Below are 13240 nucleotides of genomic sequence, written 5' to 3' on the forward strand. Positions count from 1 at the left end.
ACAGTACACCCTGCACATTTTAATATTTTACCATATCCTTTAATGGGACAATATTTAAGGAGTCACTGTCTAGTTTTTTCCCACAAAATTAATAAAAAGGTATCATATTAACTGATATAGGCGGTACGGTGGATCAGCTGCTAAAGTAAAGATCCCAGCCCTGCCTGTGTGGAGTTTGCATGATCTCCCCGTGCTTGCGTTGGTTTTCTCCAAGCACTCCGGTTTCCTCCCACATCCCTAAAACATTAATTGGACACTCTAAATTGCCCTTAGGTGTGATTGTCAATGCGGCTGTTTGTCTCTATATGCCCTGCGATTGGCTGGCAACAAATTCAGGGTGTACCCCACCTCCTGCCCGTTGACAGCTGGAATAGGCTGCAGCACTCCCGCGACCCTTGTGAGGATAAGCGGCTAAGAAAATGCACGGATGATATAAGAGGTGTACTCACTTTAGTGAGATCCTATGTGCAGTCTATCCATCATGGCCAGTAATGTTATTTGATTTTACCTACGGTCTTCTTTCAGGACAACATACGTGAATTCTAACGATGAGGTGGTGAGCCATCCGCTACGCATCGCCGTGCACTACTTTAAGGGTTGGTTCCTCATTGATATGGTGGCCGCCATTCCTTTCGACCTTCTAATTTATCGCAGTGGGGAGGAGGTAAGTACATTTGAAAGTGTGAAGCTCGAAAGGCATTTAGCAAGATTTGGGCGAAAATGTGTTGCAGACCTTTTCATTTGTAAGTTCAGTATATGATGTTCTTAATTGCGCCTAGTTATACCAAAGTGTTCAAACATAATTCACCCCCATGTTTTTTATTTTAGAAATAAAGACAATGAAAAGTTGTCACTTAGGTGGCAGTACGCATGCCATTTTCATTTGAAAAAATGATCAATCCTGACTACAAAATCCATTGCACCATCTTTGCCCCATCAAAAAAAATAAGCGGACGTCAACAAAGCAGAAGTAAATTAGCAGCAGATAACTACCATAGGGTCATAAAAAGCAGAAAAGGTCACTTTCAATTTCACAAAACATATTTTGAAGTAAAAATGCACTCCTTTGAAATAACCACATGCATTACATGGGTACGATCTTTTACCTTCTAGTGGTAGTGTCTTGCACTGTTTTGCAATCATGCTAATGATAAATAATTATGTTTTTAATGGGAAATAACATCCACCAGACATTGTAATACAGAATTTGTTGTATGTAGAAGTGTGTAAAAATCAAGCCACTACCAACCCATACATATATACACGATACATAAACATTTACATTTACATGAAGGTAAAATGGACGTCGTAAAGTAAATGTGATGCGTCGAAGGCGAGGTTAATGATGTGGGGTAGCTGTAGGGGGGTTGGAGCAAAAGATGGAAGAGGCAAGGAAGGACAACCAAGACTCACAAAGCGAGAAACCCCCTAATGATATGTCCTAATGAGGACAAAAACCACTGAGGCCAACAATGATTGATTCACTAGACAGTGCAGCCCGCCCCAGGCCAAATCTAAGTGGCATTTAATCTCTCTGTAATGACATTTGAGTAAGTTTGAATATTTCTTATTTATCTTATGTATTTGCAAGAAAGAGATTTGGAAAAAAAGACGAAGTAGTTATACATGAAGAAACTCCCCAACATTCTAATGGGGCCTGGGGAAGTTCACTTCATTGATGGTTGGCCAGAAAAGCCACTGAGCCAAGAAATTGCAGATTATTCTCAGCAGACGGTTATTATTTACCATGAGGACACACACATGCACAGCAGGACTAGGCTCTCTGCCAATGCAGCATTTATTATTAACTGTTTTCTATTGATATAGTGGGGCTCACAGTAATGAATGGAAAAGGAAGATGTAGCTGGCCCACCAGAGTAGATCATATGTCCTCAAAGATTCACTGTGTGTGTGTGTGTGTGGTGTGTGTGTGTGTGTGTGTGTGTGTGTGTGTGTGAGCGGATGAGAGCATGCGTGGTGCGTTTTAAGGAGGTGAGGAAGTGCCCACACACTCCATCATTTCAGAGGCCCACATAACTTCCTCACCAAATGTTCTCTCCCTTCTTCAGACCACCACTCTGATTGGCCTGCTGAAAACCGCTCGGCTCCTCCGATTGGTCCGCGTAGCACGAAAATTGGACCGCTACTCCGAATATGGTGCCGCTGTCCTTTTTCTCCTCATGTGCACCTTTGCCCTCATCGCACACTGGCTCGCCTGCATCTGGTACAATACCCTCATAATATCCACGCATCGATTGTGTAGCGTTATAACATGCACTTCAGCACCACCGCTAACAACAATCAAAATAATAAACAATTTGTTAATGCCTAATTTAGAATTATAATCCCCAGGTATGCCATCGGTAATGTTGAGCGGAACGGCTCAATTGGGTGGCTCCATACACTCGGGGACCAACTGGGAAAACAGTTCAATGACTCCATCCCAGGTATTGGGAAAGAGAACGGATGTTGATTTTATGAGTATGATTTTTGCTTTTATGCTGACTGCTATACATTTTTAATGTCTTCGCTGCACCAGGAACAGGACCCTCCATTAAAGACAAGTACGTCACAGCTCTGTACTTCACCTTCAGCAGTCTGACCAGTGTGGGTTTCGGAAATGTCTCCCCGAACACCAACTCAGAGAAGATATTCTCCATCTGTGTCATGCTTATAGGATGTAAGTAGTGACGTTGTTAAAACATAAAAACGAAACAAAAGAAAAAAAAAATTCTATATATGTTGTGATATTCACCATTTGACCAACCTCGAGGGAATAACTGACCGATGCGGAAAGTCAAAGAATTGGAGAGTTAAGGTTATATAGAACATTTGATGTTTCTACTGAAAGCAGAGTGTCCCAACCATTCTTTTAGTTTACTTAACAAATCTGTCTCAACTAATATTTTATTTCTTACAACCAGCCTTGATGTACGCCAGCATCTTCGGGAACGTCTCTGCCATCATCCAGCGATTGTACTCTGGGACGGCTCGTTACCACACTCAGATGCTTCGAGTCAGGGAGTTCATCCGCTTCCACCAGATCCCCAACCCGCTCAGACAGAGACTGGAGGAATATTTCCAACACGCCTGGTCGTACACTAATGGCATCGACATGAATGCTGTGAGTATCTCCGATCCGCTTGTACCAAATTCCTGCGTGTGTACACCGAGTCGCTGCTTCAAATTGAGTGAGTTTTCCGCATGAATACGCGCGTAGAGGCGAGAGGAGTATTTTGAGCCTGCGTTGTACATTAATAGGATGATTGGAAGACTTTGTCTCAGCATGCATGGTCCGACACCATCAGAGAAAATAGGAATGATGTAAGTATTATCAGTAGCACACACACACTCCTTCTCACGTGAAATAAAAGCACTGGACATGCTTGGATCAACGCAGTCTGATAGGAAGGCGAGTATATACACTTTTTCTTTTGCAGCCTTTAGTTACACACATATTACCCCCATTGGTGGGAAATGAAACATGCATGATTGGTGATCAAGTAATTCAATTGTGCTGACCACAAAGGCGTATAATGTTAGTTGTAGGTCCTTGAATCATACCTGTCAGTGCACACAAAGGCACCATGAATGCTGCTACACTCACTCCAAAGAGTCGTTATTATGAACTTAATGTATACAGGCGACCTCTGCCTGAACTGTTAGTCACGGCCACTGGGAGCTTGAATCCTAGTCGACCTCATCTGCTCAGTACCACTGGCAAGATTGCTTTGACGCAGATATGACACACACACACGCATCTATACACACACTCAATTGCAATCATAAACATGTCACACAGTTCAGTTCCGCTGACACGAGAGTATCCAGCTTGAATCAGTGGTTGTCATCTTAATAACTCATCACATAATGTTGTACAGGAAGTGTATACTTGTGCTATTGTACTATGGGAACTATTTTTTTCCACGTGCATTTTTTTTTTTAGTTTACTTTAAAAGGCACACACTGATAAATGTCACCCCTCAATGGAGCTCATCAAAGCCTAATAATAGGTATTTAGAAAAAACACGTCTGGGCTGTTGCGCTAATCTAATACAATAACATATTTAATTATCAACATTTAGATTCCAGTATAATAAGTGATCCATTGAAGTGGGAGCTCAATGGTAGATGAGACTCTGGTGGATTATTGCTTCTCTTTATTTGGGGTCCAAAAATGAGCAGTTTGACAGGAAGTGTGGATTAGGGAATATTTACAGTAATGGTTAAGACCCTGTTGGCTCGCTCAATTTTCTTCAGGTGCGGAATATTGTTTTAATTTGTATTAATCCAGGGGTAAATGACAAAAATTAGCTAATAGTTGAATTTGCAAGATTGGGGCAAACCATGACAGGGCTTCGGCATCATCTGGTGATATCTTCACACGCACAAATGCCCAAAATATGTATTATTTTTCAGTATTTTTTGAGTATAGTTTACAAAAAATGAATATGGCAGAAACGCTGTATTTAAAAAAATAATGAAAATGAAGTTGGCAACTTTGTAGCGACTTGGTCAAGATTGTAAGGAAAAGCTAATCAATTATCTATTGATATCTCATGATCAGTAGCAATACCTTTTGTGTACACAAGCTGTGCGCTTATACAGTAATAATAGGGCAAGACAAAACATTGCTTTAACTCTCAACATTAGCTGTGGTCAGAAAAAAAAAAAAAACATAAAGCAAAAACACCAATGATGCACTCTGAATATTCATGCAATGTGAATGAAAAGTATTTCCTTGGAAGTTAACAGTTCGGCAACTGCTTAACGCGCCATTTAACAAAGAAAGGTATCCTAAAGAAGTGAACTTCAGAGTACTCCCAAGAGTTGGCACGCACCTTTCACAACAGACGCCCAATAGTTTAGTTTACAAAGTGAACAACAACTCAACCACATATGTAAATATCTTCTCAACAGATTAGTAAAACATTTGATTAAGAGATGAAGGGGTTGGAAGCATGAAGACAAATGAATGCAACGTTGGTGTCAGAAAGACGAACTGTGAGGTCATCAAACATAGTGTGGTAACCGTCAACTGACTTCAACCCACAATGAAAAAAAAAGCATGAAGAGATACTCACGGTGAGCTGAAGAGAGGCCAGCCAAGTTTAAAATGAATGAAGCAGCTTAAGATGGGTGCAAGGGAGAATCATGGAGAGGCAGAGATGTAGTGTGGGTGTTTAATGTGCACTTGTGCTTTGCTCAGTCAAGAGTTATGAGTGGCCCAAAGTTGCCACCTTAAAGGGCTTAGAGCAAACTCATTAAAATTGCACCTATTCTTCACAGTAATAACACTACAGGCTTGCTCAGTTTGTTTGTGCTGAAACATTCACAACAACTTCCATAGGTTAATGTTCCAGTGAAACTCCAGAAATTACCCTAAATTACACAAATCATTGGTTTTACCTAATAATAAAGAGTCCCGAATCACAGTCAGATCCCTTCCAGAAATGATGACAGCCAAGCAACACGCACAGTTTGTAACATGAGACTGTTGATGAGATGAACATGTGATCTTTCACGACTGTCTATGAGAATTGTTAATCTAAAATTGATTTATCTGCTAGTTAATGCTAAAGGCATGAATCCATACTGATGTAACTCTCCTCTTATCGATTCAACTGCTATATTTCTAACACCTCTTAACCTTCCTTTTTTCCCCATTGTCTCCTCCTCACGCTGCTTACATTCTTTTTACCTTCCTCCCTTTTTTGTGGATCTTCTGCCCTTTTGCTCTCGGACAATCTCAATCTTCACCTCATCTCCTATCTGTAATCTTGCTTCCACCCATCATTTATTTTGCCCTCCTTGGATCTTGTCTTCTTTGTCCATTTCCTGCATTCCCACCAACCTATGCGCAGGTGTTAAAAGGTTTCCCAGAGTGTCTCCAGGCGGACATCTGTCTGCATCTCAACCGGACTTTGCTGCAGAACTGCAAGGCTTTTAAAGGCTCCACCAAGGGCTGCCTCAGGGCACTGGCCATGAAGTTTAAGACCACCCACGCACCCCCGGGTGACACGCTCGTCCACGCCGGGGACGTCCTCACCGCAATCTACTTTATATCCAGAGGATCCATAGAGATACTTAGAGGAGACGTTGTGGTTGCCATATTAGGTAAGACAATGCTTTTATTTCAACCAATATTCTTTATATATTTTTTATTTTTGTTGGTATTACTTTATGCTCGCATACTAAACAGTACTGCTGCTTAGCAACAGTAAAATATGCATTAGTTTTAGGCGCCCTCTGCTGATTTTATGATGGAGCCTACACTCCTTGAGATAAAATGCTCAGACTTTGATTGTAGTCTGACTTTGTATGGTATAATTGAATATATCTTCTAAAGTAAAAAAAAAAAAAAATAGCTCACATTAACAATGTTTGATCATTTGGATGTAAATAAAATGTAGCCATTTTGACATAATCATTTCCTGAATTATTCTTTCTTAATACATGCTTATCCAGTGATCTTATTTTCTCAAATCTATCCAATTTGATTAGGAATCTGATGTGTAAAAATATGTTAAGTCCTTTTTTAATTTTATTTTTTGACCTTTTTTATTTTAAAGGTACTTAGATTTCTTTATGGGGGTGGCTCCGTAGCTCAGTGGTTAGAGCACTGGTTTGGTAAACCAGGGGTTGTGGGTTTGTATCCCACTGGGGCCTCTGCTCCCTGAGAAGGGTTGCATCAGGAAGGGCATCCGGCGTAAAAATTGTGCCAAACATATATGTGCGTTCATCTGAGATGACACACTGTGGCGACCCCGAAAGGGACAAGCCGAAAGAAACAACAACTTAGATTTCTTTATGGTATACCTCCACTATACAATACAGTAATTGCCAAAGGATTAGCCATACCTGCACAATAAAATAAGATCTAATACACACCGCCTTCAAAAATAGAGGATTTAGTAGTAATGCTACTCAGACTGTATGCAGAATCGCTGCAAAATTGTAATCTGTTTATATTTATTGTGAGTGTCTTGGACTGCTGTAACTGATATTGCATATCCTTTATATTTGTGATGCATTGTAGTATACATCATTAAACAAAGCAATCACATATTGATCAATTAAAACTATTTTAATGTAAATTTAAGGTTTCCGATGGTGGATTTTTTTCCAAATTGCTCAAACCTCTTTAATAATAAAGTACCAAATAATTTAAGTTATTGCTGCCCATTTATGTAGGCTTTCCAATTGTCTCTTTTTTTTAACAGTTGCTTTATTTATATTCCTTTCTCTACATATGCATCTTCTTATCATCATCAGGAAAGAACGACATCTTTGGTGAACCTATCAACCTGTATGCTCGACCGGGTAAATCCAACGCAGATGTGAGGGCTCTAACGTACTGCGACCTTCACAAAATATTCAGGGAAGATGTGCTAGAAGTGCTGGACATGTATCCTGAATTTGCAGAACACTTCTGGAACAACCTGGAAATTACCTTCAACCTCCGTGATGTGAGTTTCACACAATATATATTTGTTTTGTTATTAGTATTGATCTCTAATTATACAATACATAAAATCACAGTTTTGTCATATATTAAAAGATGGTTACGCCTCATTTCAGACCAACATGATCCCAGGCTCTCCCAGCAGTGATGAATCAAAATGTGGGGGGTTCAACAAATTACGCAGACGGAAACTGTCATTCAGGCGACGCACAGAGAAGGGTAAACACATTTTCAGGATCTGTTTATGGAACTATTTGTGTTGAAATAACACATTCACCCCCTTGGACTTTTTCACAAATGGCCAGATGATGCAGATGTTGGTGAAATTAAAAAGACCCACAAGTCTGTAAATAGAAGACGAGAGAGAGAAGCAGCCCACAACCAAAAACGTCAAGAGGCAGCAAAGAGGCAGTATCAGACCTCAGTGTCTTCCCATTCCAGTGGTGATGAGGTACAAAATCCCTTTTTTTTTCATTTTATTTTAATCTATCACTGTACCTAGCTAGTAATGTGAAATTGTCCTGATCTGGAAGGGAGAGGATTCAGTTGTAACCAGCCTTGCACCTTCATCTGCAATCTTGGAGAATCATCATGTTCAGGCAACACACAAAAGCACTGACAGCACAGATGTAGATGGAGAAGTCAAAACTGGCAACACCTGCAATGCATTGTCAGGTAGAAGTAAAAAGAAAGTTGTACCGTATTTAAGATTTAAGATTTAATTGTTTGTGTTTGGTATCATTCAGCCTTCTCTCTTTTGTCTCCAGGTGCCCTCTCAGGTGTGTCCAATATCTTCAGTTTCTGGGGGGAGAATCGGGGGGGTGGTCAGTACCAGGAGGTTCCCAGCTGCAGCCTAGCTTCTCCCCCACCCCTCAGTACACCTTTGCACAGCTTGAGCCGCCAACAGCGCAACCAGCTGGACACACGCCTAGACCTGTTGCAAAAACAGCTTAACAGGTACCAACAGTTAGGGTTTTACTGCTTTTTGGATTTTTTTTTTAAATGTCTTGTAATAAGTATAATAAAGATAAAGAAATTGATAATGATCTTATTTCCATTCTGCAAAGTAGTTGCTATCAGTAGAAAATACATGAGCATTAAAAAAAAAGATCCACTCAAAACAAATACATGTTGAGTTTTTACATTTATTAATGGCGGTTCCTCAAGCAATCCATCCATATCAGGCTGGTGTGACATTAAATGATCACATGACACGAAACCTTTGGTTTAATTTTAAAATCCTATTGAAGTAAAAGTACTACTTTTGATTTGGTTTCAAACTGAATGGAACAGGGAACCACAATTTAAATGAAAAAGAAACTAACAAGTACGCTGTATTTATCTCTATGTATAAAATTTTGGGTGTGTATGAATGAGAGAGTATCTACGCAAAACGCATGGTGATCATTAAATGTCGTATGCAGATTGGAGAGTCGCATGTCAGCAGATATTGGAACGATCATGCAGCTGCTGCAGAGACAGATGGCTCTTGTCCCCCCTGCCTATAGTGCTGTATCATCACCGCCTCAGGTAGAAACGTGACCATGTACCATTGATCCAAAAATCCTCCCGTTATGATTATTTTGTCCCATCAGGTCCAGACCAAGACTACATGTTACCCTTTAAAAAAATAAAAAAAATTGTAAAGAACGTGGGCACTGTAATAATGCTATTTCACTTCCAGGCCTCCCCATGCGCTGAGCCAGGAACTGGAGAAAATCTGGTTCCACCTGTTACACATCTGGAGACAAACTCCCTGGCCTCCTTATCACAGGTGTAATACATTTTTTTGTAGTCAATCTGACTTCCTCAGTTTGCTGCTGCTAATTGTTCACATAGCTGAGTTTCCTGCAGCAAGCAGAGGATGGATGGCCACTTGTGGATTGGAATGGATGGCTGCATGAAAGATTGGTCTTACTGATCTTTTTTTCTTCTCTCCCCCAGATCTTGGACTCTCAGGACTTCAAGGAGTTCCCAGCGACATCTCCAGAATCTCGAGAATTGCAGGACTCACCTTTGATCAATACCAGCCAGAACCAGCTCCCCTCCTCTGGACTTGACATTTTAGGACAGCATTTGGAGCTTGAAATTGGATTGGAAACTGGAAGTGCGACTATTTTACAGCCAGCGGCTGATGCAGGCAGTGGCGCAGGATCAGGTTCACAATCTGAGATGGGAACAAGCCCAAGAAGAACAGAGTTGGACTTTGGTTCGGAGTTGTGTATTGATGTTGGGGTTGAGCAAACAGCTGAAGCAGGGCTGTATTCCCAGGATTCTGAAACCCAAAGGAGGTTGTCTCTCCAAGAGTCTCATACACCCCAGGACTCACGGACACCACAGAGACATGGCTCTGATCCAGGGGGGAGCTAAAGAAGAAGCAACGGGCGCAGAAAACGGGAAGGTTCTATGTTGAGAGAGAATGAGCAAGATGTTGGATCCTACTTGCCCAATTTAAACCATTGGAACCAAAATCCTCTTGGGACCTTCAATGCAAGGATGCGCCATCCAGTAACGGCTGTTTCAGCCCAGAGGGTAAAAGTAATGTGGATGCCTCTCTCTTCCAAGGTTCTTCCCTTTGTGCATGAACACTCAGAGCTCTTCAACCATACCACTTTGAATCAAAAACCCCCAAAAGACCAGAGAAGGGGCTCTTGACAGTCAACCCAAATGAAGCTTAAGGGTAACATTACTTCACTCTCGAATGACTGCAAACCTTTAGGAGTATGTTTACCTTAGGAGTAGCCCTTTACTGCTGAATCCAGTCTTGGATGACTTATCAAGGACAAGCAAAGACAAAATAACAGCAGACTGAATAATAATGAAACAAGTAGCCATCACGTCTTGCACTGAAATCTATTCCATGTGTCAGAGGCGCTTCCAAAAACTCACAAACCGGTTGGTAAAAAAAATAAAAAAATGTAGTGTTAGCTGGCCTAACAAGAAACCTGCTCTCCCATTGTGTCAACGGTTCCTTGCCCCCAATGTCCTGCGCCAACAGGTGGAGAAAATGCTCCCCCCTAAATCCTAAGAGCACACTTGACTGGCTGGCTGGCTGGTTTGCACCTCAGGGGTGGGAACTGGAGGGTTAAAAAGCCATGAATTTTCTTGATGAACATATCAGCTGCCCTACCAGAACCAACGTCGACATGCGCTCGTGGGCGACGAACCCTCAGCATCCCTAGACCGTGTCGCAGTCATGTAATAATTGGCAAAACAAAACATGTCAACAAAACATGAAATCCCAGTTTTCGAACTCGGAAAACTTTGAGCTGTTGCAGAAGAGTTGACGTCCGCGGTGGGTTTTCGTTGATCATTGTTGAATTTGCTACCTCAGATTTCACTGGTCCATTGTTTTTTCACCTAAGCACCCAGAATGCTTATAAATTGTACATAGCAGTCATGAGCTACTGAAATATACACCTTAGATGGTTTATGACCAGACGAATGCGCCATTATTTTATGTACAGTACAATATGCAAACACAGGCAAGAAATGAGTGAGTGTGCTTTATTACTTGTGTGCGCGCTAACTTTAGGTCCATACCTATGTGTGTGTGTCTTCATTTTTGTTTTCAGTGTGCAGAGTATAGCTCAGTATGTCATTTCCACCCACTGTAAATGGACACTGGTCTCTGTTTTTTTAAGGCAAATTTGTTTTAATTAGTGAATCATTACAAGCAAGATGGTTTTTGTTTGTTTGTTTTTTGGATCCAAGCAGCACATGTAAAAAAAAAACAAAAATCCCTTTAATATGAAGGTACTTAATAGTTACAAGCTAGGTCAAATGAGTCTGCCCAAGACTTTAATCCTTCAACCTGATGGTTCAGATTTTATGGTATGTTATTCCTGACATTAACATCTTTTTCCTACCTAAAACCTGACAACACAGATCCTCTGATTTACGACGATGCTAGGAGACACAGGGTGACCGTAGCGCCACTTCTTTAATGAAGTCAAAGAAGAAATGTATGTAAAAATGTGCTTGCATGCAGTGTGATTCATGTTCATAGTTGCAAAGAGCAAAATACACAGGGTGTCCTCTAATTCACTATACACTTTTTTTTTTTTTTTTTGTATATAATTCTGTTTAAAATACCATCTGGACAGACGACAATGTTAATTGTCAAGCAATGGACAAGGGAATGAAATGCTTAAAAAATATGCAACGCCGACACTCCCGAATATCGATAGTCTCAGATCTGTGAATGATACCTAAAATGAAAGGTGGTGGGGAAAAAAAAGGAAGTGTATAGTCGTATTAGTAACTTTTTGGACTCTCTATGTTGACTCAACATTTATTTAATTCCAATTATTACACTGCACCGCCTTAGATTGTGGGAGTTTATAGCTTTACAATTACAAAAGTATACCACATTATTTATATTCACAGTGGAGGTTATATAGTTTTCCCTAAGACGCATACCGAACTCAAAAAAGAAATGGGCTCCTCTGTATTAGTTTGGAAACATCAGGGCATACTCAGACTGGTTCATTTAGATATTCACGAGTAGTAGAGTTAAAGATTAAAAAAAAAAAGCACTTCTTCTTTTCCTTTCGGCTTGTCCCGTTAGGGGTCGCCACAGCGTGTCATCTTTTGCCATCTTAGCCTATCTCCTGCATCTTCCTCTCTAACCCCAACTGCCCTCATGTCTTCCCTCACCACATCCATAAACCTTCTCTTTGGTCTTCCTCTCGCTCTTTTGCCTGGGAGCTCCATCCTCAGCATCCTTCTACCAATATACTCACTCTCTCGCCTCTGAACATGTCCAAACCATCGAAGTCTGCTCTCTCGAATCTTGTCTCCAAAACATCCAGCTTTGGCTGTCCCTCGAATGAGCTCATTTCTAATCCTATCCAACCTGCTCACTCCGAGCGAGAACCTCAACATCTTCATTTCTGCCACCTCCAGTTCAGCTTCCTGTTGTTTCTTTAGTGCCACCGTCTCTAATCCGTACATCATGGCCGGCCTCACCACTGTTTTATAAACTTTGCCCTTCATCCTAGCAGACACTCTTCTGTCACATAACACACCAGACACCTTTCGCCAGCTGTTCCAACCTGCTTGGACCCGTTTCTTCACTTCCTGACCACACTCTCCATTGCTCTGTATTGTTGACCCCAAGTATTTGAAGTCGTCCACCCTCGCTATCTCTTCTCCGTGTAGCCTCACTCTTCCCCCTCCACTTTTCTCATTCACGCACATATATTCTGTTTTACTTCGGCTAATCTTCATTCCTCTCCTTTCCAGTGCATGTCTCCATCTTTCCAATTGTTCCTCGCATGCTCCCTGCTTTCACTGCATATGACAATATCATCTGCGAACATCATGGTCCAAGGGGATTCCAGTCTAACCTCATCTGTCAGCCTATCCATTACCACTGCAAACAGGAAGGGGCTCAGAGCTGATCCCTGATGCAGTCCCACCTCCACCTTAAATTCCTCTGTCACACCTAAGGCACACCTCACCATTGTTCTGCTGCCATCATACATGTCCTGTACTATTTTAACATACTTCTCTGCCACACCAGACTTACGCATGCAGTACCACAGTTCCTCTCTTGGTACTCTGTCATAGGCTTTCTCTAGATCCACAAAGACGCAATGTAGCTCCTTCTGACCTTCTCTACTTTTCCACAAGCATCCTCAAGGCAAATAATGCATCTGTGGTACTCTTTCTAGGCATGAAACCATACTGTTGCTCGCAGATACTTACTTCTGTCCTGAGTCTAGCCTCCACTACTCTTTCCCATAACTTCATTGTGTGGCTCATCAACTT

At 41.3% G+C, this 13240-nt stretch overlaps 1 protein-coding gene across 2 annotated transcripts in view; it reads left to right on the forward strand.

Annotated features, from left to right (window-relative positions):
• Nucleotides 1–12597, forward strand: part of kcnh2b (potassium voltage-gated channel, subfamily H (eag-related), member 2b) — a 152903-nt gene extending 140306 nt beyond the window's left edge. The window contains exons 9-22 of one of the 2 annotated variants that reach the window (XM_061805020.1): nucleotides 526–664; nucleotides 2070–2224; nucleotides 2353–2447; nucleotides 2540–2680; nucleotides 2925–3124; nucleotides 5865–6117; nucleotides 7276–7469; nucleotides 7582–7684; nucleotides 7771–7916; nucleotides 7999–8140; nucleotides 8233–8422; nucleotides 8890–8995; nucleotides 9150–9239; nucleotides 9410–12594. In XM_061805020.1, coding sequence (XP_061661004.1) covers nucleotides 526–664; nucleotides 2070–2224; nucleotides 2353–2447; nucleotides 2540–2680; nucleotides 2925–3124; nucleotides 5865–6117; nucleotides 7276–7469; nucleotides 7582–7684; nucleotides 7771–7916; nucleotides 7999–8140; nucleotides 8233–8422; nucleotides 8890–8995; nucleotides 9150–9239; nucleotides 9410–9835 — 2380 coding nt within the window. In that variant the 3' untranslated portion in view covers nucleotides 9836–12594. Of the gene's footprint in view, nucleotides 1–525; nucleotides 665–2069; nucleotides 2225–2352; nucleotides 2448–2539; nucleotides 2681–2924; nucleotides 3125–5864; nucleotides 6118–7275; nucleotides 7470–7581; nucleotides 7685–7770; nucleotides 7917–7998; nucleotides 8141–8232; nucleotides 8423–8889; nucleotides 8996–9149; nucleotides 9240–9409 lie in introns of both variants that reach the window. The other variant, XM_061805022.1, reaches the window with a different exon arrangement.
• Nucleotides 12598–13240: the final 643 nt, after the last annotated feature.

This window comes from Syngnathoides biaculeatus, chromosome 19 (assembly GCF_019802595.1).
Source record: "Syngnathoides biaculeatus isolate LvHL_M chromosome 19, ASM1980259v1, whole genome shotgun sequence".
Lineage (NCBI taxonomy): Eukaryota > Metazoa > Chordata > Actinopteri > Syngnathiformes > Syngnathidae > Syngnathoides > Syngnathoides biaculeatus.